The sequence below is a fragment of the Tauraco erythrolophus genome, chromosome 24 (assembly GCF_009769465.1).
Source record: "Tauraco erythrolophus isolate bTauEry1 chromosome 24, bTauEry1.pri, whole genome shotgun sequence".
NCBI lineage: Eukaryota > Metazoa > Chordata > Aves > Musophagiformes > Musophagidae > Tauraco > Tauraco erythrolophus.
The window spans coordinates 4,123,535-4,142,848 of record NC_141488.1 but is presented as its reverse complement, the minus strand read 5'-3'; the positions used below and the strand labels follow the sequence as shown (position 1 = coordinate 4,142,848).

The 19,314-nt window shown below is 48.3% G+C and overlaps 1 protein-coding gene across 3 annotated transcripts in view; it reads left to right on the top strand.

Moving 5' to 3' along the window:
• PHACTR4 (phosphatase and actin regulator 4) overlaps positions 1–19,314 on the top strand; it is a 79,548-nt gene that overhangs the window by 48,368 nt on the left and 11,866 nt on the right. For all 3 annotated transcript variants that reach the window (XM_086626150.1, XM_086626151.1, XM_086626152.1), the window contains 2 exons: positions 16,691–16,867; positions 17,312–17,392. In XM_086626150.1, the coding sequence (XP_086482276.1) occupies positions 16,691–16,867; positions 17,312–17,392 (258 nt within the window). The remainder of the gene's footprint in view (positions 1–16,690; positions 16,868–17,311; positions 17,393–19,314) is intronic.

Here is a 19,314-nt window from a genome sequence, read left to right as displayed (position 1 = left end):
CTTGAGATGGGAACTCTTTGGTGGGTGCCGTGGTGGGGAGTTTGTAGAGATATTTGCCTGTAAGATCTTTCTCCCTGATCAGCAGCATGGGCTTCTTTGAGCTCTGGGATGTTGAAGCTTCATGGAGCGATGGGATGTAGCATGGAGCTTTGTGGCTGCCTAATCTCTGCCACGTGATTCTTTGATCCGAGCCCCTATCTCAAAGGGTGCCATGGGCAGGAGCAGGGTGAATCACGCTGCCCTGTCTACCCTCTGACCTGGGGGTATCTGCATTGCCAGTGAAGGTGGGACTACAGCTCGTGAAAGCCTTCCTGGGTTGGCTGTAAGCTTGTTAGCTTACATACTTGAAATAGTAGGGTGCTAGAACTCTTATGCTGCAAAATTTGTCTGAGAAGGTGAGTAAATATTTGAGCAGCTCACCCGTGCAGAGCCCGCGGCTGTTACAAGCAGGTGGCTCAACGTTGGCATTTGAGCTGCGTGCTTCCAAGCCAGTCCTGGTGGACTGCAGTGGTGGTGCTGGGCCACAGTCAAACCTCTTACTGGCAGAAACAGTCTTGTTTCAGTTCAACCATGATTCCTCTCGGCAGCGGTGCTCCCAGACTGTCTGCAGCCCCATGTGCAACCGTGCCGAGCGTTATTTGATAGTCTCAGAAAAGGTTTTTGGCTGCTGTTTTGGTATGGTGCTCCTTGCTCCTAAACGAGGGCGTTCTACAAATGCAGGAGCAAGGGAATGAGGGGAAATTATGTGAAATGAAGATTCTGGGAATGTGTGAAGGGTCACATCTGCAAGAGAGGGAGCAACTCTGGGAGAAACAGCTTCTTACGAGGTTACGATTAGCTGTACCTCCTGCGCTGTTGATGTTATCTCATCTTTTGACATTTCCTTTAATTATATGAAACGGCCTTGACGTTGTAAACAATTGCCATGGCATTGTCTCTGCAGCTTGTGTGAGTCAACGTGATGCGTAAACAGCGCTTGGTTTTGGGGACCCAATCTGTGTACATCTCGGGACGCGGGCTACCTGTTGGCGATCGTCACGTCTGCTCTTTGTGCCGTGTTCTGGGATGGTGCCGAGCGCTGGTGTCCGTCACCGTCTTGTCTTCCCAAGGGCTCTTGGTGCTGGCAGAAAGCAGAAGAGCAACGGGGCAGGGGCTGGGATTTCAGGAGGAGCCTAAGGGGGTTAAATAGGGTGCTCACGTTTTGCTTTCAGCTCCTTTGGGCCTCTGTAATTCTCTCCCCAGCGAGCCGGTTCAAAAGGGGTGAGGAAGGGGATGATTCACCGCACAAAACCAAGGATGGCTTTAATCACACTAGCAGCGATCTTTTACTCAGCGTGTTTCTCGATCTTAAGCCTCGCTGCTGCTCGGAGACACCTTGGTGGTTGAGCAATAGTAAATATTTGGAGAGTTGAGGTTGAGGTTCGCTCACTGTCTTGCTGATGGCTCTTGTCTGGGTGTGACCCGTGGTCTGGATGTGCCACCGTTTAGGGTGGTCCGTGGTAGATCTGTGAAACATATTTGGCTAGATGAACTTCCTAAGCATTATCTTGTTCCTTAAATAGAGAATAAAGCTTGTATCAACATGAATCACAAAGTCGATAAACTGGAATGGTTCCTCTTGGAGTTGTCTGCTCGTATTGGGCAAATATTTATCCACGTTATTTCAACAGGCGTATTTGTGCAACAGAGGGAGGTCAAACCTGTAATTACCTGTTGGATTCACTCCGGTCCAAACGGCTTGTAAAAACACAATACGCTTCAAGGAAGCTTTTAAACCTGATGTTTGTGTGTGAATCTAAACTTGTGGTTTAAAATTTCAGATTTTATGAGAGTTTTCAGTCGCACGGGTGCAAAAAAGTCTTTTTCTTGCCGAATTTAAGTGCCTTAAGCCGAATCTATCTGCCGTTTCTTTTGATTTCTGAACCGTGGCAGGGAGTTTGGGTTTCTCTTCCAACTGTATCTGCTCGAGATGATCAGAAGCTGAGCTTGTGTGCCAAACTTGCCTCGCATTTTAATGAGGAGCTTCTAGCCTAGTCAATAATTAAAGCAGAGCAGGTGCGGTGGGGAAGTTGGGTGTTCCCCAAAAGCTAAACCAAGGCGCTTTTGTAAGTCTCCCTGGGCAGAGAGTGAAGGATGGTAGGATGCCCTGGCACTGGCTGGCTTTGGGCAGTAATTGGGGAAAAAAAATGTAACTTCAGACTGAGGAGCTGGAGGTGTCGAAGGATAATTTGGCTCGTTGGTGTGGCTGCAGCGAGCCCGTTGGGGTGGCAGAGGAAATATTGAAATGTTTCACTGCAGTTTCGTCTGCGGATATGAAGAGCGAGTGCGCTTGCGGAGATTTTTGTGGAATGTTAAAAAGAGGAAATGGGACTTTTACAGAGCCATCTCGCTGCCTTTCTTTTCAGCTGGCATGTGGGCAGAGAGGCTTTCAGCTCAAGGCGTAGTTTGTCATCTTGAAGGATTTAGAGGTAGGAAGAGAAATTTGGGATCGTGAGTCTTTTAATGAATCAGCGCAGGGATACTAGCCTGTGGCCTTGACCTGTACATTGCGGACTAGCTTCTAGAGTTAAATATAGTGCTACCTCTGACGATTAATTTCCATTTAATCTCATTTCAGAAGTTTAATATTTACTGCTATTCTTGCTGCCAATGTGCAGTCTCCAGTGCAGTGCTTAACAGAGCTTGTCCCATCAGCTTTGTAGGTGGCATAGATGGATTTACTTCTTTGTCAAAGTACTAGGTTATTTTGAATAATATCTGCATAAAGCTGTAAAATCTTAGGTTTCTCCAGTAAGGAAGTTAACACAGACCGAGGATGTGACTGTCCAGCACGTCTGTACTGCAGCCGCTCACTTAGGAAGAGCACAGTATCCTTGTGCTGTGCCAGCCCTAAAACCACGTGCCAGGTGGTGGTTGGAAAGGAGAAGAATATATTTTTGATTTGTGCTGAAGCTCTGTTAGTTTTGCCGTTCTTTATCTCCAATGTTTTGCAAATGGGAAGCCTTAGGTGATGTTAGCTTATAAGTTCTTCTCTGAGTATCTTAGTTTTTGCTGCGGGAGAGGGTTAAACAGGAATTAAGTGAAATGCCGTGCCCGTTTCTTCCCTAAACAATGCAATAATTAATGTAATTTTCTTCTCTGTGTTTTTGCTTAATGTGTTCCTAATAATATAGCTGGTAGTGGCAGATGGGTATCCTGCCTCCGAGTGTTTCACTGTTGGGAATATGCTGATGCTTTGCTGGAGTGTGTCCTATATCTGAGCTTCCTTTGGCTTCTGACCAGCGTTTCTTTTAACGCTGCTTCGAGGTGCTCCAAAAAGTAGTTTGTCAGCTTTGGAGGTTCCCTTGCCTCGAGATGGCATAGCCATGAATCACCGGCGGTGATCAAGTTAGCCAAGATGTGACTGAATCTTTAATTTTGTCAAGATTACATTCCTTAGCGTTCCCTCACTAGTAAACAAGAAAATATTTAGCGTGTGTTGTAATTCTAGCGAGTGGTGAGGATGAAGATGATACGTTTTCAGTACTGGCTAAAACGTGCTCTCGTTGAAAGCTGCACTTCCTCCACTGGAAATCAAGGCTGGGGGATGTTTTGGCCCAAAGTTCCCCTTGGCCCCAAGACCTGCTGCGCAATTTTCTGTAGCCCGATCCTTGTGACAATGAAGCGATTTGTTGTGTTCCAGCCACCTGCTGTGATCACGAGGCTTTTCCAGGAGTGTCCTCAGTTTTATTTTCCCTTCCTAGACGTGAGGCTGAACGTGCTGTCAGTCAGCTCCTTGGCAGAGGCTGCTGCTGAGCCCAGAGCTATGCTCTTCCTCCAGCTGTGCTCCATCCCGGTCAACATCTGGGCTGCTGTAGGACATGGGTTGCTCACCTTGCCCACCACCAGCCCATCCATGGTGGCACCAAGAGACCCTGGTGAGCGAGATCCGCTGCCCTTCGCTTTCTGAGACTGAGCAGCCGCTCTCACCATGCTAATTGGTGAGGATGAGGGGACTGGAACGCTCTAGGAAATAGGAGTTTCCCTCTTGGAAATATCACAGGAAGCATGGAGGAAATGACGTGGTTTAGGAGCGGTTACCTCACTTTTCTGTCTCATCTGAACCAGCGCCCCTTTCATCGAGGTATACAGAACCTAAACAATGCGATGCCAGCTGGCTTATAAATAAACCATTTTCCGTTTCCACACCGGGTATCGGGCTGATTTTCGATACCACGTGAGGAGGGAGGAAGAGCGTCACATTGTGTTGGCTTGTGACCTTTCGGATCGACTGCCTGGCTGCCTCCCCGCTCGCTTCCCCCTGCTCTGCTGTCATAGTTAATAACTCTTCCACATGCTGTCTTTCGGAGCACAGCCCAGAAATGGTCATTTTTGCAGGTAGCCAGAGCTGTTACATATCTATAATATTTATTTTTTCATATTCTCGTTCTGCCAAAGCTGCTGAGGTTTGCTAGCAAACAGATTGTGGTGAAACACATCCAGAGTCGTGGTGCTGCCATGTTTTCTTCTCCCTCCCAGTGAGATGGTTCCATGGGCCTGTGTTAGTGTTTCAGGTGGGTGCATCTCCAGCGAGGAAAGAGCCTTAACCATCCTATAGGTGCTGTTGACTCTTTCGCTGATGGGCTCTAAAGGAAAACGCCCAGTATCACTGGTTTTAAATAGACAGCCCTGTCTGCACCGATGGGATAATGCAAGAGTCCGACTTAATGTTCCTGTGGCTGAATCATGGCACTAAATGTCTGAGTCACGGGAGATGAATGCGGCGTTTCACGTTGGTGTGAACTGAAATGTGAACAGCAGTGTCTTTATTAGAGGAGCTAATATTTGTGCTTATTATGGGTTTCATTAGGTTTTAAAGTGAAACCATCTAGAAGAGTCCCTTTTACGATGTGTATAAACAGACCGCGAACATTTGAATGCCGGGTTTTTAATGGGATGCTGGTCTGGATGGGGAGGAAATGAAACTTCAGAGGAAAGCGCGGTACCGCGTTCCTTGGGCGTTTACTGCCCGTAACCGATTGTCTCCATTTGTTTCAGCCATCTGACTCTCCTGAAATCCTGTGCAATTTTCATGTAAAAAGGATTTCTCGGTTATTACAGTTTTAGAAGAAAACATTGAAAGCGCTATCGGCCGTATCCCTTTTTGCTTCCCTGTAGAAGGCTCTTTGCTATTCCAAGCTCTTCCTGCTCATGAAAGTCACCTGTCCCTGAGGAGTAAAGGCTTTGCTCAGGTTTCTTCTGGTTGCTGCTGTGTCAGATGGCCCTTCTGCATTCTTATGGGACTTTTGGACCTTTGTCACTCGTCCTTGCGAGAAACGTGGATTTGCCTTTATCCTCGATGTGCAGTTGGGTGCAGGTGAGGTTTTCTCTCCTTACTGGTGTTGGTAGAGCTGAAGCAGCCTGACTAGATAGGCTGCTGAACCCCAGGCGTCGGGGCTCTGTGCTCTTCGTGTGCTGTTGGCAGGGAACTTCGGCAGCTTGCTTTGTCCCGTGTTTTTCCCCAACTTTTAAAGCACCATGGATGCGAAGGGTTGTTGAAGAGCACCGTCAGTATGGCTGCTCCTACCCTCCGTCTTTGGGCTAGAGTTGAGACAGGAACTTTTTTTTTTTCTGCGTTGTTTCTACCGGTGCAGAATTTGCACCTTTCTTTCCAGAGCTGGAAGTGAAGGATGGACTGGCAAGTTTTTCTGGCTAAGGGTCCACCTTGAAAATAATGATTTTTGGTGTTATTTTTGGTTTGAATTTCTGCTGTTCTCTGCGGTTTGCCATCCTTCTTCTGGTGGAGTTTTTGTTCTTTATACCCCAAAGAGGAGAGAGTTGTGGCAGATACTCGTAATTGATGTTTGAAGTCCACTCCCAGTTGCAATTTGAAATGCGGATTCGTGTCTCTTTGCTCCTTGAGCTCACAGCCCAGTGTTTCGGAAGCAAATATTAATGCTTCAAACTTTATTACAAGTGCCTTTGCCAAACAGTCGTCTTTTTCTCTTTGTGATGGCTCGTAAGGCCTGATCAACGATACAGAAACATCAAAGCGCTTTATTGCACGGTCGTGTTTCCACAGCCTGGAAAACAGCTCCTGCAGCACCGGAGCCCGAGTACCCATCGTGCGTGCTCATGGACTGCAGCCACTGGGAATTCAAATGCATTATTTTAAATCTTTTTCATCAAAATTTAAGCTTCTGTTTCACTAATGTAGAAATAAAGGGTCGGGTGTATGATTGTGCTGCTGTGCTTTAACAACCTACCCTGTGTCATCTGTTCTGCAGCAGAGCTTGGTGCACTCGTAATTCATGGAAAATGCGGTGTAAAATGCAATGGCTTTAATCTCCTTGGACGTCAGGCCAGTCTAGATGCAGTGTTTAGCGTTCTGTAGCATTCCCGGATGCAGGGATGTTTTTTCCAGACCTCCTTCCAAGCCGGACAGCTGATTTACAGACTTGGAGAAATCATCCAGCCTCTGTCTCCAAACTTTGTGGGTCCCTGCCAGATGGCAGCGTATTTAAATGGGTTTAAAACGTCTTTTTCTTTGTTCTGAAGCGAGGAGCCCTAAATGAGGTGGAGCGGGCCAGTGAATCAGTACGTTAATCGCCCACAACGAGAATCCAAAGTACTTGGAAGACCAACTGCTGTGGCTGACCAGACAGAAGCGGAGGCTCCTCTTCCGAGCACAGAGATGCCTGGTGGTGGGAGGCTGAGAAGAGCAACGCTTTCAGGAACGTCCATGTGTTCTCTGCGAGGGAGGACAGTGCTATTTGCTCCTCCGCCTCCACGTGTCTGCTGATCCCTTGCTCCTCCACCTGCTCCCGCTGCCATGCTCTCGCTGTCTGCGGGGATAGTGGTCGTCTGCTCCATAGGCAGGAGTTAGGATGAGCAGGGTGCTGGTGCAGGTGGAGAAGGTGCAGAGGTGTCCTGCTTCCTCCATCCTGTGTTTTTACAGCCGTGCTTCGGAAGGGAGGAGCGGATTTTGCAAGTTGTCCGATGGCACACCTAGTATGTTAGTGGAAGAACCAAGAGCATCAACGTCTTCCAGGTGTGTTTGTGGCTTAGGTGGAGTTTTATTACATTTCAAAACTACCCCCTTCCCTTTTCTGGGGTATGTTGGTGGCAAAACTGCCTCCCACGGTGATCTCCACCGCCACGAGGCTGGCGTTCGCTTTGGGCCCCTGTTCTGGCTAACGTGCAGCATTGATTGTTCCCAGCTGCACCAGCCCAAATTGACAATCTTGGATTTTGTCATTTCCCAGAATAGAAGATTTTTTTACTACTGGGACTGCTGCAGTAGTGAGCTTGTCCTGAACTCTTCCTGGCTGCCTGAGGAATATTCAGCGATATCGAAGGACTGCGGCTGCTGGCTTGACAAGGACAAGGGACCTCGGGGGCTGCAGCAGATCTTTGGTGTGTTTAAAACCACTGTTTCCTACGGCGGAGAGAACAAACCTGGATGTGTCAGATGGGTTCAAGTTCCTGACTAGGCACTAGAGTGATGCAGCAAATTCCTGTATATTTTTGAAAATTGTTTTTTCTTTTCCGCTGAGTTAAGATTAAGCTTCTCGACGTTTAAAGGTTTTCCCACTCCTCTGTGGTGTGGTGTACAGGGGTTGGAAATGGTCCGTGGGTTCACTGAAGTCCTAACACAAACTTTCGTGAAAAATTAAAGAATCCAAGTGGACATATTTAAGCTCTGGAGACTTTTGTTATTGTCATGCAAATGCTGAAGGGGATATTTGTTACCTTAACCATCAAGATGCAATACACTAAATAAAAAATAAACTCTTACTTTCCTTGTGTTAAATTTAAATTAAACGAGAAGACACCTTCCCGGCTCCTGCCTTCTTCCTTGTAACTTTCGTGGAGAGAGGAATTGCTATGAAATTGTATTTTTATTATACATCTGGCTAGATGCATATCAGCTTAGGCACTCTTTGAAATTCCCTTTGCTCTCAGGGTAGCAACAACAACGGTTAGAGTACTGTGCTCTGCCATTCATCCCCACCTTGGTTTGTGTTTTGCAGGCTCAGGTACTCTGTTACCTCCTCCATCCCATTTGGGAGCTGAAACCCCTCCGTGTGCTGGCGTGCGTGGTTTCTCCAAGCCCGTCCTCCAGCAAAACACCCCAGTCTCTCCTTCTCCCCTCTCCCAGCTTTTCTCTTTTCTTGCTAAACTTGCTGCGAGCAAGGAGCGAGGGGTGTTGATGATTTGGATTATGCAGCTAAGTGGCTGGAGCATGGCTGGCTGTCTCCTCCCCTTCCTGAGCTTCAGCCCCAGCCAGCTCGGCTCTGGAATGACAGGCATTCCTGCGTGAAGGGAGCTGGCACGGACGTCTATTTATGAGAATCAAGTGCCCCTGCCATGGGGTACGGGGAGAACAGGACCTGCGCTCAACCGTCGCGCACCCGTGCCGTTGCCTGAGGGTTGGCAGCCGCCTCGCTCGCCGGGCTCCTTCCCAGTCCAACGCGTGGATTTATCGTTTTAAAGGACTAAAGTGCTCTCTCAGGGTAGACTTTTTTCCCCCCTCACTCCCCCTCCCGTCTCTTCCCGGAGAGCTGCTTAGAAAAGAATCTAATGGGGCAGCCGCACTTCTCGAGACCGGTAAATCCAGCTGCTTTCGGTGAGTAATGGAGGGGAAGGGAGACGGAGGAAACTTTGGGGCTGCGGCAGGGCAGGATTGCAGGTGAAACGGAGGAGTCGGGAGGAGTGGAATGTGGGGCTTGTGTAACCTGCGCCCAGCTTGGGAGCTGGGAAGAGAAACCAGAGAAATAACTCCGTTTCCTTCCTTTTTCTTACTCATGTCACATGCAATCGCTGTGCAACATGTTCTGCTGATCTTCAGACAGGCTCCGAGCGGCGGTTTTTAGGGACAGCCTCTGTCTTGCATGGCCAGGTTCAGGGACACCAGCTTTGCAAAGCGCTTGGACAGCGGTAAAATTCACGGGAGTGGGGTAGGAGCCAGCCCCAACAGTCTGCCCGGGTCAAAGCTGCCTGGAATTGCCTCCGTGTGAGTGATGACACCCAGCTTTTTGGGGCAGCTGTAGTAGTTTTGGAGGGAGGTGGTGTTTGGCAGTCGTCTTCCTGCTTGTTTTCTCTCTCTCTCTACTCTACAAGGCGTCTGAGTAACTGGCAGGCTGTAGCAAACACAACCTCGTTGTAAGTCCTGGAAGTAGCAGTACTTCCAGAACACGCTGTGTAGGTCAGTGTTGTTTCCAAGTCTCTGTCTTAGGTGCTGTTCCCAGCGCTGGGACTGCCGTGCACTGACTACAAGAGGAGACTTTAGACATCCTGCCGTTCCCTTTTATCTCCTACCGACTCGCTGAGTTGTGGACTCTCATCTGTAAAGTGGAATTATCTGATTTTTAGAGAAACACTGGACACTTGTATGTGGAGAGCTCGCTGAGATACAGAGTATTTTTTTCGTTCTTTTTCATAACTTTGGACCTACCAAGTATTTTAGGGCTCAGATTAAAACCAGTGATTCTCTCTTCCCCACCCCCAGTTCAATCCAGTCTTGTTCAAGAGCTGCTAAAAATAAGTGATATTGAGAGAGTGGAAGGGAGAAGTAAAACTTCAGTCTTCCTCATACTGTTGATAGAGATTAACAGCATCTTCTCCTTGGATTTCTGTGCTGTTAGAAGCCGACCTGTTCAGTCTTGGGCTCTTTCTCTCACCAAGCACCAGAGATGGTGGTAATTTTCAGGAGAATGGGCTCACTTGGTGTGATGACATTGTCCTTTGCCAGAGGCTGGAGGCCAGCAGACCTGGCATTTCCACAAACGGTCATTTGCTATCTGAAGTTTGGTTTTGTGTTTTTTTTCATGGCACAGCTTGTACAGTTCCTGCTGAATAAATTGTGAACTTGAAGAGATGGTTCTTGCATTAGCTTTGGCAGGATGTTGTTGAAAAGAGAAGTCTTGTGAAGATTATGGTGATTAGAAACATACAAAAGACAGGGAAGCTGAGGGCTGGGACTGTTTGAGGTTGTTTTGTGACCACAGCCTTTTATTGCTTTAAGGTCAGGATTCACGTCTTCCCTGGACCATTCAGGAAATGCACATGAAGTTTTTAAAGCTGTAGTAGGAAGCTAGAAACATTTACCTAAAGTGCTTTTTTGATACTTTAATAGCATTTCCCTCAAAAGAGTCTTTGTTTGCTTTTTGAGTTGTAGCTGTTTGCTTGAAAGCTTTTTGGATTCTTAACTGCTCTGCTCGGCACAACAAAGCTGAAGACCAGGGAGCCGAATTATTCTCCAGCCTGTGCATCAACTCTGCTTTGGCAATGGGAAGGGTTCATTACAGTCCCGCAGCTTCAGCCAGCGAGGATCCGGCGCAGGCTCGGCGCTGCGCGGCAGTCGGTCCCGCCGGAGCCTCCGGTCCCGGCTGTGCTGCAGAACACACTTCTGGAGGTGCAGTGACGTTGGGCTTGTAGTGAGCAGCCACCTTCTCAGCCAGAGTTCCTGATGCACCTTCTGGGCTCGTGTGGTAGCAGAACATCGGGTGCATGGGTCACTCAGGAAAACAGAGGTGGTTAAGCAGAAGCCTTCAGAGTTGCTGCGTGGCTCTTCTGCCGTAGCGTAGTCTCGCTGCTGCAGTTCTGTCTGGCTGTGAGCCTCAAGGCTATGGCTGTGAGACACAAATGCCTGGTGAGCTCCTTGCGAACAGAAACTCCTGGGATTTGTGGAAATCCTGTAGTAACTACTACAATAAGAGATGGATCAGGTCCTGGGTGATCTGTGGTTTGCAGATGGAAAGAATCTGGGTCAAGCTCATGATTTACATGCTGTGCAAGTGCTGTTACAAAGCCAAAAAATGATGCTTTCTTGTTTCCTTTGCAAGGATGTCACTTAATGAAGATAGAATTTAGCAAATCTTAACATCTCTGAAAAGGACTGGGGCAAAAAGCCTGTTGTAGTGCAGGCAGTGGTGAGACGCATCTTCTTTTGGAGCTACAGTCTGCTCGACCGACTCTTGGATGTCTGCAGAGGTATTTCAGGGAGAAAAGCAGCGTGTTCTCAATCTTTTCCGAACAGCTTCAGCCTGCAGTCCTGTCCTGGGGCTCGCTGACCCTTCATCCTTAAAGGATTGTGCCATTTCCTTCATGAACACTGGAAATCTGTAGTTTCCTTCCCAGGCATATAGTGATATGATATGAATTGGCAGCATTTGGGATGCAATTGTTTGATTTCTTCACAGCCCTCAGCCTCGCTTTGTTAGGGTCTCTGACTTGGATCTTGATGTGATTTTTAGCTTCTCTAATGATGCACCAGTTAAAAACAAAACTTCTCTGTAGCCATGCTGGCTTTTGATGGTGTGTGGCCCAAGTTAAAATGGTTTCAAAATTCACCAGGACTGATTCTGCACACTAGATGAGACTTGGGTTTAATTTCTTTCAAGAACATGCATCAGAGGTGCTGCTACCTTTTGCGCTGTTGCAGGTATCTTCCCTATGAGAGATGATCTTTCATGAAGGAAAGGCTTTTTGTTTATTCATTTTGGGTACCTGAAGTCTCTTCTGTGCCTTTTTTCTAGGCTGGTGGTGCATTGCTGTACAAAAGGGTATTCTGGGGCGTGATCTCTGGAGATGGGAATTAACTATATTTGCTCATGTGATGGCTTTTCCTCCCTTGAATCACAGTGTGACCATTAAACCATTACATTTCTATGTTGGTATTTCCTAAAGTTCAGCTGGATAGCTACTTGCTATTGTGAGTGTCCCGTGTGCGTGGCAGTGGTGTGAACACGTGGGTGTTTTTAATTGACCCCACAGGTCATGGCTCTGCTGGTTTGACCCGTGGAGAGTAGTGGTAGAAGTGAAAGCTGTACCATCTTTGATAGGAACGGCTGCCCCAAGCCTGACAAAAACCCATTACTGCAGTAGCTGGAGACCACCCATGTCCTTGCACAACACTTTGCACCTAACACAAGGTGCAGTGGGAGAAGAGCTTTTTTCTGCCTGCATTTTAACAGCAAGACTTGAGTGTAAATGTGTGTAGCAGTTTGCAGGGAGAGGGTTTGAAAGACCAGCTGGCCGTGCGTACTGGTGGAGAATGGCATCTCTAGCTGCTTGGCACTGCCGGAGCTTTCTGCCTTCTTGTGTCTCCAGGCTGTGCCAATTTTGTGACGTTTCCCTAGACTATTTCAGTCTAAACATTTTGGGTTAACATAAATCTGCTGTTTAAACAGCTCAGATTCACCTGCTTGTTTTGATGGAACAGGATCAGGACATGTTCAGTGTTTCAGAGAGAAGATCTGAAATGGCAGCAGGCGCTGGTAGGGAAGCTGGGAGATGGCAGCTGGAGCACGACTCCGTCCCCAGACCAGCTGGGTCCTGGGGGTCTGTCCGAGGCATGGCAGGGTGGGCTCTGGGGGGTCTCCCTGCCTCAGGATCACTTTCCTGAAGGGGATACTTAGTATAGTTCTTGCAGAAAGGTTAAACGAGGTCGTGCTTTGGCATGGGGGCACACCAGAGACCTGCTTATTGGTAAGCTCTTGACCTTCTAATGAGGACTCCGCTGGGTTCACCTAGGCCTGCATGACCTCATTTAACCTTTTTTCATAGATTTTTTTTTTAATGGGTTTTCCAGCCTGGAGCACAGTGAAGAAGGTGAGGCTGGTCTCTTGGACACGGACTTGCCGTGCAGGTAAACAGCCTCGGTGCTGAGCAAGGGCCGGGTTGGGTTGGGCGAGGGCATCAGCTTCCTGACACTTCTCACGCTTCCCTTAAAGTCCATTTCCTCTTTTTTTGCCCCGTTTGTTTCCCCGAGCACTACGCTGTGGTTCCGTAGCAGTTTCCCAGTGCACGACTTGGATAAGGAGGGGTTTCTGCCTTGCGGTGCAAAGCAGCTCAGGGACCATCCTGTACCTTGTAGAGCAGAGCAAGAGGAGGCACGGAGAACCCACCTTGCCGAGACTCCCTTCACAGTGCAGGCAGCTTGGGCAAGAAATGTCCTCTCTGCACCATTTAATGGGAATTCGAGCTGGAAATGGGCTGTGACCGGAAGGGAAGGCCCTTTTCTGAGGGAGTATGAGCACTATCTAATGTGAGCAATCACTGAACAATGAGATTATTTAAAAGAGAGATCAGTAAAGCACACCTACAGCTGCTGATCCACCCGCTAATTAGCTGTAAATGTAATTCATAATTGCATCACAACAGACTGTTTTAAATGTCTATGTCCGCGTGGTAATTACGGATGGGAAAAGGAAGAGTGCTGCGGAAGGGATCCGGAGCGACTGGGGCATTCCAAGCTCTCCCATGAGCAGCCTGAGCTGCAGAACTGGACAGAATAAATCCCATTTTTGTATCGGGGAGGGAAAGTGGTTTCGTGGTGTCAGTATTGCCCGGTGGGCTGTGGTGGTCTCGGGATGTTCGTGCTGTGTAGGAGCGTCCATCGAGTTTTATTCTACCCAGAGCAAAAGGGATGGTGAAAATGATTTGGATGGTGGGTTTACGCTGTGAAGAAGTACATGGTGCGTCTGCCTCTCCCTCTTGCATGGCTGTTTTTAGACACCTAATTGGTTATACAACAGCAAAACCGAGTGTTTTCACGTTGGGCAAGACCCTGATGTGCAGCCCAAGCCTACAAGCAGTTGATAGCATGGCCGATGGAGCAAGAACTTACCATGAGTTGTTCGATATCGATGCTGAATGCCATTGTGAAACAGCTTTTGTATGAAGCTGCGTGATTGCAATCCCTGGCAGTCAGGCACCCGGTGTGGAACTCCACCCTGAGCTGGTATTTAATTTGACAGCCAGGCCTGGGCTGCAGGAGCTGCTGGAAGAGGTTCTTCTGCCTGGAGTAAAACACGCATGTGGGCTCTTCCCCACCCTCTCTGCTGTTAGCTGCTCCTGCTCCGGGGATATCATGTGTCTCCCACAGTTTCGGCTCATCCTTTCACGTCCGCCGTTCCTCCATAGCTCCTCGGAGGTGGCTGCGGCAGGGGAATGTTTGTCCTTCTCCCTCTGATTGGAAAATGGAGACATCACAGCTTGCTGAGGTTTCCGTTTGTTAATCTGTGGACCTGATGGTTGAGTTTTCTTTTAATAACTTATTTTGCTTAGTGCAGCACCCCTTGGGTGGCAGACAGCACATAAGTGACATTCCTAAGAGCAGTTCAAGGAAGGGGGATATGAGAAGCGAGCTTGCTGCGACTGCCCTCCGTGCTGTTGCTGCTCTTTGGAAAGGTGAGGGAAGTGCCCTTGCCTGGCACTTGGGATCCAAATTCAGCCCACAGCTTTGCCTGGCAAGCGGGCCTGCCTGCCTGGGAAACTTTGGGAACGCTCTATTGAACAAAGTGAATACTGCTTTTTAAAATTACATGTACAACTCCAGGGCTAATGATCTAGTCTCTGAAGAAAGTGCCTCTAAACATCCAGACAATTCATCGTGGGTTTCTGGGAGCTTGAAATGCCTTTTTTTTTTCTTTTTTCCTTTTTTTTTTTTTTTTTTTTTTTGGTCCCCACTTCCTCCCACCCTCCCTCCTGGCAGAATAGAAAATAAAGCTGCAGAACATCACAGATCGATGCTGACATCTTGTGTGTTACTTTCCACTCAATTTCTCTCCTGTTATAAAGCCAGATTATTTTTTTTTTGAAGAAGAAGCAGCTCAGATGCTGAATTGATCTTGCTTTTTCAAATAAATGTTGGCTGGCATCAGCTTTTCACTGGTTCTGAGTGAGCTTTCTGTTAGGGGGCTGATTTAAAAAAAAAAAAAAAAACGCCAACAACGAAACAGAAAAACCCCTTTGCCCACCACTGTGTGAAATCTGGAGTCCTGCGAGTGAGAGGAGAGAAACCTGCACAGAGCTGGAAGGGTTGTGCGTTGTTGGGTGAAGTTGGAAATGGCCACAGTTAGCTTTGAAAAGTGTTTTTTTTTTTCCTGCTGGTTAGCACAGTGGCACTTTCTTGTCACTCCAGCCTCTGAGTAAACCACAGTCCTGGGCTGGTTTTCATCTTCCTCCGTCATTTGGTTAAAGACTGCACTTCTCACATGTGATCTGGATCCTCCTACTGAAATACTCACTGGTTTCCCTTACGCTGCTAGTGTGGTCTCTGTTGCCCTTCTCTTCCCCATTATTCAGTGATCTTTCACTTAATCTGTGCTCAGCATGAAAAATCGGGGTCTGTCTGTCCTGTGGTGTCGGACAGTGTCAGCCTGTCCCCAGCCCAGCTGGCCTGAGGCTGCTCGAGAGCCCGTGGCTGAGGCTCCTCGATGCTTCCTGGGGTCCGAAATCTCATCCTACACAGCGCTACAGGATTGCAGGTAGAGCTCCAGCAAACTACTCTTTTTTTTTTTTTTTTTTTTTTTTTTTCCCTGTTTGGGTGGTTGGTTTTTTTTCCCCCTATCCTGAATCTGCTCTTCCCCATGCTGGCAAGAATCTGCTTTTTCCCATCTAGCCCTGTGCCTTTAGTGGTTATGTGTAGGATATAGCAGGTACGTTATTAGCTCTTTGTCCTGTATGCAAAATGGCTTTCCCCTAAAATTCCTTTCCCAATCTCTTAGCCTCAGGAGATGGGGTTCTTGGCTGAACTCTCTGCGTGGCCTACGGGGTATTGTCTTTTCTTCAGGCACGGCATACAGGCTTGTCTGAAGTTGACTAAAAGGTCTTTTGTGATCCCAGAAGGCTTGCAAACACAGCACGTTTGACTTAGAGGCTCAAAACCAGGACGCACAAGTGCGATGGTACGCGGGGTCTGGCCTGGCAGGACCATGTGGTAGGACCGTAGGAGATCTCGAGGCTCCGTCCTCGATACTGCGTGTTTTCATGGAGTTCTGCAGCGCAGCTGGGGTGCTCCTGCCTTGTGCAGTGCTGAAGCCAAGAGCTTCCCGGTCTGTACATGAAGACCATGAAGCAGGCCACCAGCTGGCTTCACTTAGGTTGTGTGCACTCTAATTTTTATTTTTCTGCAGGCATTGCTAGGTTCTGCTGATTGTAAGTGTTCCCTTATGTTTCATCCAAACCCCAGAAAACAGCAACACCAGGCAAGCCAGAATTGACAGTCACCAGCTTAGCGTTTCGTGCTGTGGTTCTGCTTTGCAAGTTGTTTCTTTATGAGCTTTTTTTTTTGTTGTTGCAGCAAGTTGGTTTTTTTTTGCCTGTCCCTTCCCACCTCCGTGTCCTTCTTGTGTCGTTCTCCAGAGACTTCCAGTACAGTAGGTGGAGTGCAGGCCTGTATTGTGTTGCTTTCCTGTGTAGTTGTTGCTCTTGGCCAGCTTTGCTGGCCTTATTTATAGAGGGGAAAAAAATCAGAGAGGCTAAGTTCTAGCACATACAGCTGTTGTGATGGGTCTGGTAATTTGGGCGTGCGTAGATGGTCATGAAAGGCGGCTCTGCAGTCTGGAAGGTATTTGTGTTCATGTAATTACTTGTGTCTAGCACCACTTGCTTCCAGCTGAAGATGAGAAACTGCAGCAAGGTGATTTGTGTTCCTCGGGCGAAGCTGTGACACCGCAGATTTAAACTAATCCTTGTTTCGTTAGAAAGCCTCTTGTCTTTGCCCTGTGTTAACGTTGGGAACCCCACGCTGGGCTCCCCAAGCTAACGGGAAACGCTGACGGGTCATGTCAAGGCATGGAGTCCCGCTACCTTCTTTGCATGAGCGTGTGCCACCGTTTCCCAGTGTGCGAGGGGCAGCTGGTGGGAGATGGCAGCTCTTACCTGCAGCACGAAGGTAACGTCTTCATTCTTTTCTGTGCAGCTGAAGAGGTGGATCACCTCCCAACCGATGCCAGCATGGGGGTAGACGTTTTGGAATCGGGTGACACCACACCTCCTACAAAGAGGAAAAGCAAGTTTTCAAGCTTTGGCAAGATCTTCAAACCCTGGAAGTGGAGGAAAAAGAAAAGCAGTGACAAATTTAAGGAGACTTCGGAAGGTAGAGTAATTGGGGCTGGGTGACAGGCCCTTCCTCCGCAGGGAAAGCCGCCGTTAGCCATCTGGCTAGCGAGGAGGGCTTGCTGTCAGAATCTGCCTGAGTGCTGACACGTGTAAGAACCAAAATGTGACTTTGGTGATGGGCTGGCACCTGCGACCTCTCCAGAAACACCTTGCCATGGAGCAGTAGTTTCAGAGAAATTCCTTTCTTGCAGAGAACCTCCCCAAGCAGCTGTGGGGAGGGAGGGTTTGCTCCACGATCACTGATCTAGCGTGAAGTGCAGGCCTGAACGTGCAGTCCCTCCTCTTTATCCATGCAAAAACAGTGAAATTTGAAGCCCTTTTAGTTCCTCCAGAGGATCCCTTAAAAAAAAAAAAAAAAAGTATCTTCTTGAACTTCTAGCTTACTCTGTTTTCTGAGTGCTTTTTTTCAATTTAATATCAGTTTTAGAACGAAAGATTTCTATGCGAAAGCCAAGAGAGGAGCTGGTAAAAAGAGGGGTTCTGTTGGAAGACCCTGAGCAGGGTGAGTCTGCAAATGAACTTCTGTCTGTGTTCTATGTAGCTGATCTTCCTCTGGCAAAACCTCACCCTTGCAGCTATTCTTTTTTTGGGAAACAAACTTAAGGGCTCTGTGCTAATGTGGTTCCTGTCTGTCTTTCTCTTTCCAAGATGCTTTCTCATCTGACTAAGGAAGGCAGCTTGTTCATTAGGAAGATGTTGCTAAGAAAGCACAACATCTGTCTTGGACATCTTCCTGTCGCTGCCAGCGGGGAGGGAAGGGGTGTTCTGTGTGTCGCTTCTTATCCTGTCCCTCTTGTATGTGTCCTGCTCCAGCTGCCTTGTCTTGTCCTGCTAAACTCCTCCATCCCACTTGCGCTCACTGTCTCCTGCTTGTTCTGGCCACGCTCCAGACTGCACTCTAACCGCTGCGGGAATGCCGCTGACCTCAGAGCTCAGGTTCGAAGGCCTTAGGCTTGGAAAAAAGAAACCAATTGATGACTTTTGAGCTGCCCGAGTAGAGGCATCTCCTCAAAGTGTTCTAGACAAAATGCTTCATGGTATGGTGTCATAGCGAGTCATGGCTAAGCTTATTGAAGCTTGCCCTGCTGTCAAAGAAGTCTTATCCCTTTTTCTGTCATCCCTGATGTCTCTGAGTTGGGGCTGTCATGCTAAAATAACTTCAGGCAGATCCCTTCACCGCCTGTCACCTGGCTGCGTGTTGGGTGCTGTGGGTACAAGGGAGGGGGCAGGAACGTGTGGTGGGAGAGCAGCCCACCTGTCTGGGTGGCAGCGTGGTCTTTGGCTTAGAGCGACGTGTAGTTGTCTTCAAGAGGCGTACTGCAGAGGCAGCCGTAACCTAATTTCAGGGTTCTTCAAAGAAAGATGCAGAGTTGAAAAGTGGAGGTGAAAAAGTGGTTTTCAAACCAAACCACTGAAAGCAAAACTGAGAGAAAAAGTCTTAACGCAGTTGTTTGCAGCTGCAGCGTAATGAAAGCCATCTACAGGTACCCGAGGGTATGAATGCTGGGCTGGAGGAAGAGTTCACTGGGGTACAAAAGTGTATGAGGTCACAGGATGAAACTGTGGAAGAGAGATCAAAGGCTTTGTGTAACAAACTTCCAACTAGAGATGACAGAGGAGAGATCTTCCAAGCTCCAAGGGTGTAACAGAAGCGTGGCTAAGAGATGGAATTATTTTCTGCTTTGAGTCATCTGATCTGGCTTAAGAAGCAGAAGATGGCTGTAATCTGGACAAAGTGCAAACCCAAGGCACGGGGAGCCGTCGGTATTGTCAGGGGGTTAGAGTAGAAAGCGCATTATCTTAATCCCTTCTGTGTGTTTGAGACACTTGGGCAGTCATGAGACGGTGGTGGTGGGGTATTGTATTTGCTTGCGATTCTAAAACCCGCTCCTGCAAGGTCACTTAGTTTTCTTAGACGAGTTCTTAGGGGGAAAAAGTGCTGGAAACCCTTGGAGATGAGTGAGCGAGGAGGAAGGGAAGAGGGAGACTGGAGGCTTTCAAACCCAGTGCAGCTGGGAGAAGGCTGGTGGTCAGCAGGTCGTTCTGGGCTTACAGTAAGGAGAGAAGATAGTGCTGGACTGTCTTGACCTTGAAGGAGGTCACTGGAACTGAAGTCAGGAGTGAGGTGATGTGACAAAGGCTGTCGGGAGCGTTGTGCACGTGCTGCAGCTCCCCGCCAGAGAAGGGCAGGCGAGGGTTGAACGGTGAGGAACGTGAGATCGTGCTGTTCCTGCTTCTCTTGTTGAGACCTTCAGCTGGCCAGGGGCAATCGCTGCTGTAAAAAGCTCTGGCTCATCTTTGGAGTTTCAGCCCTGGCTGGGGAGGAGACTCCCTCTTGTTGCAGTCCGTACTTCGGTGTTTCAGGGAAGGGCAGCTAAGCATCAAGGCAGCGCGGTCTTCCGTATCCTCTCAGGAGCCAAGGCT